This window comes from Manacus vitellinus, unplaced genomic scaffold, assembly GCF_001715985.3.
Source record: "Manacus vitellinus isolate BGI_N305 unplaced genomic scaffold, ASM171598v3 scaffold_8_pilon, whole genome shotgun sequence".
Lineage (NCBI taxonomy): Eukaryota > Metazoa > Chordata > Aves > Passeriformes > Pipridae > Manacus > Manacus vitellinus.
In genome coordinates, this window is record NW_021940864.1 from 19,389,566 (window position 1) to 19,390,871 (window position 1,306).

At 42.3% G+C, this 1,306-nt stretch overlaps 1 protein-coding gene across 1 annotated transcript in view; it reads right to left on the reverse strand.

The window, feature by feature from the left end:
- Positions 1-265, reverse strand: part of RSPH9 (radial spoke head 9 homolog) — an 18,958-nt gene extending 18,693 nt beyond the window's left edge. Inside the window, exon 1 of the mRNA XM_029965102.1 lies at positions 243-265. Within this exon, the coding sequence (XP_029820962.1) occupies positions 243-250 (8 nt within the window). The 5' untranslated portion in view covers positions 251-265. The remainder of the gene's footprint in view (positions 1-242) is intronic.
- Between the last annotated feature and the right edge of the window lie 1,041 nt (positions 266-1,306).

Consider the following 1,306-nt stretch of genomic DNA (forward strand, 5'->3'; position numbering starts at 1 on the left):
AGGGAGCTAGGGATGGCAGGCTGCACACGTGTTCCTCAGTTTCAAGAGGCCTAAACCCAAAGCAGAGTCCAAAAAGCAGGAGGGCATACAATTGCATTGCACCTTCACTAGGATACCGTATTTTCCTCATTTCTTACATGAACAACAGGAAAAAAAACCAACCAGAAAAAAAACAAAAACAAAAAACCAACAACAAAAATAAAAACAAAACAAAACAAAAACTCCTGAAGTTCACTGCTTACAGTGTCATTCTTACAGATCCAGAGGAGGGCTACGAAGTTGATAAGAGGTCTGCAGCACCTTCTTGGCAAAGACAGGGGCTGTTCAGCCTGGAGATGAGAAGGTTGCCTGGAGACCTCGTAGCAACCTTCCAGTATTTGAATGGGGTCTATGGGGCAGCCAGAGAGGGACTCTTCATCAGGAACTGCAGTGATATGACAAGGAGTAATGGGTACAAAGTGAGAGGGGAAATTTCGGTTAGATAGTAGGAGGACATTTTTTACTGAGAGGGTGGTGAGACACTAGAACAGGTTGCCCAGGGAGGCTGTGGATGCCCCAAACCTGGCAGTGTTCAAAGCCAGGTTGGATAAGGCCTTGAGTAACCTGGTCTAGTGGGAGGTGTCCCTGCTCATGGCAAGGGGAGCTGGGACTAGATGACCTTTAAGGTCCATTCCAATCTCTTAACATTCTATGATTCTATGATCTTTTCTAACTTATATACATCTATAAATAAATAACTTATTTATAAATGACTGCATTTGGATTGCTCCTTGGCAGCTCCTTTTGCTGAATCACATTCAGACAGACATCCAGGAAACAGCTCCTGCCCTAAAAATCTTGCAGTCTGGCTTAACAAAAAATGCAATAAATAAGTAATGAAATTGTGCAGCTGCTTAGAGAAATAGAATTTCTATTTGACGTCTTCAGGAAGTTTAAGCTTTTATATGTGTGCATTATATAAATGAATATGAGCATGCACTTACATTTAAATCCATTGTCAAGTCATAAGTTCTTTCTTTTTCATCCGTTTCCTGTTAACTTCTAAGGAAAACACTGATCCTGGGACCACGGCCTGTAACAGTTGTTGCCTGGGATTTTTTGTCAAGTGAGATGTTTAATGAGCTTTACAGCACACAATCCAACCCATTAGCTTTACTTGTGCCGCGGAAAAGGTGACTCAGGTTCCTGGAGGTTAACCACCTCTCTTTGACATGAATCAGGCAGAACATGCAGGAGTGACCACAGACTTTTGCTCTGTGCTGTCACCTACCTATTCCATACTGTGATTTGCTCAATGGAATAGGAA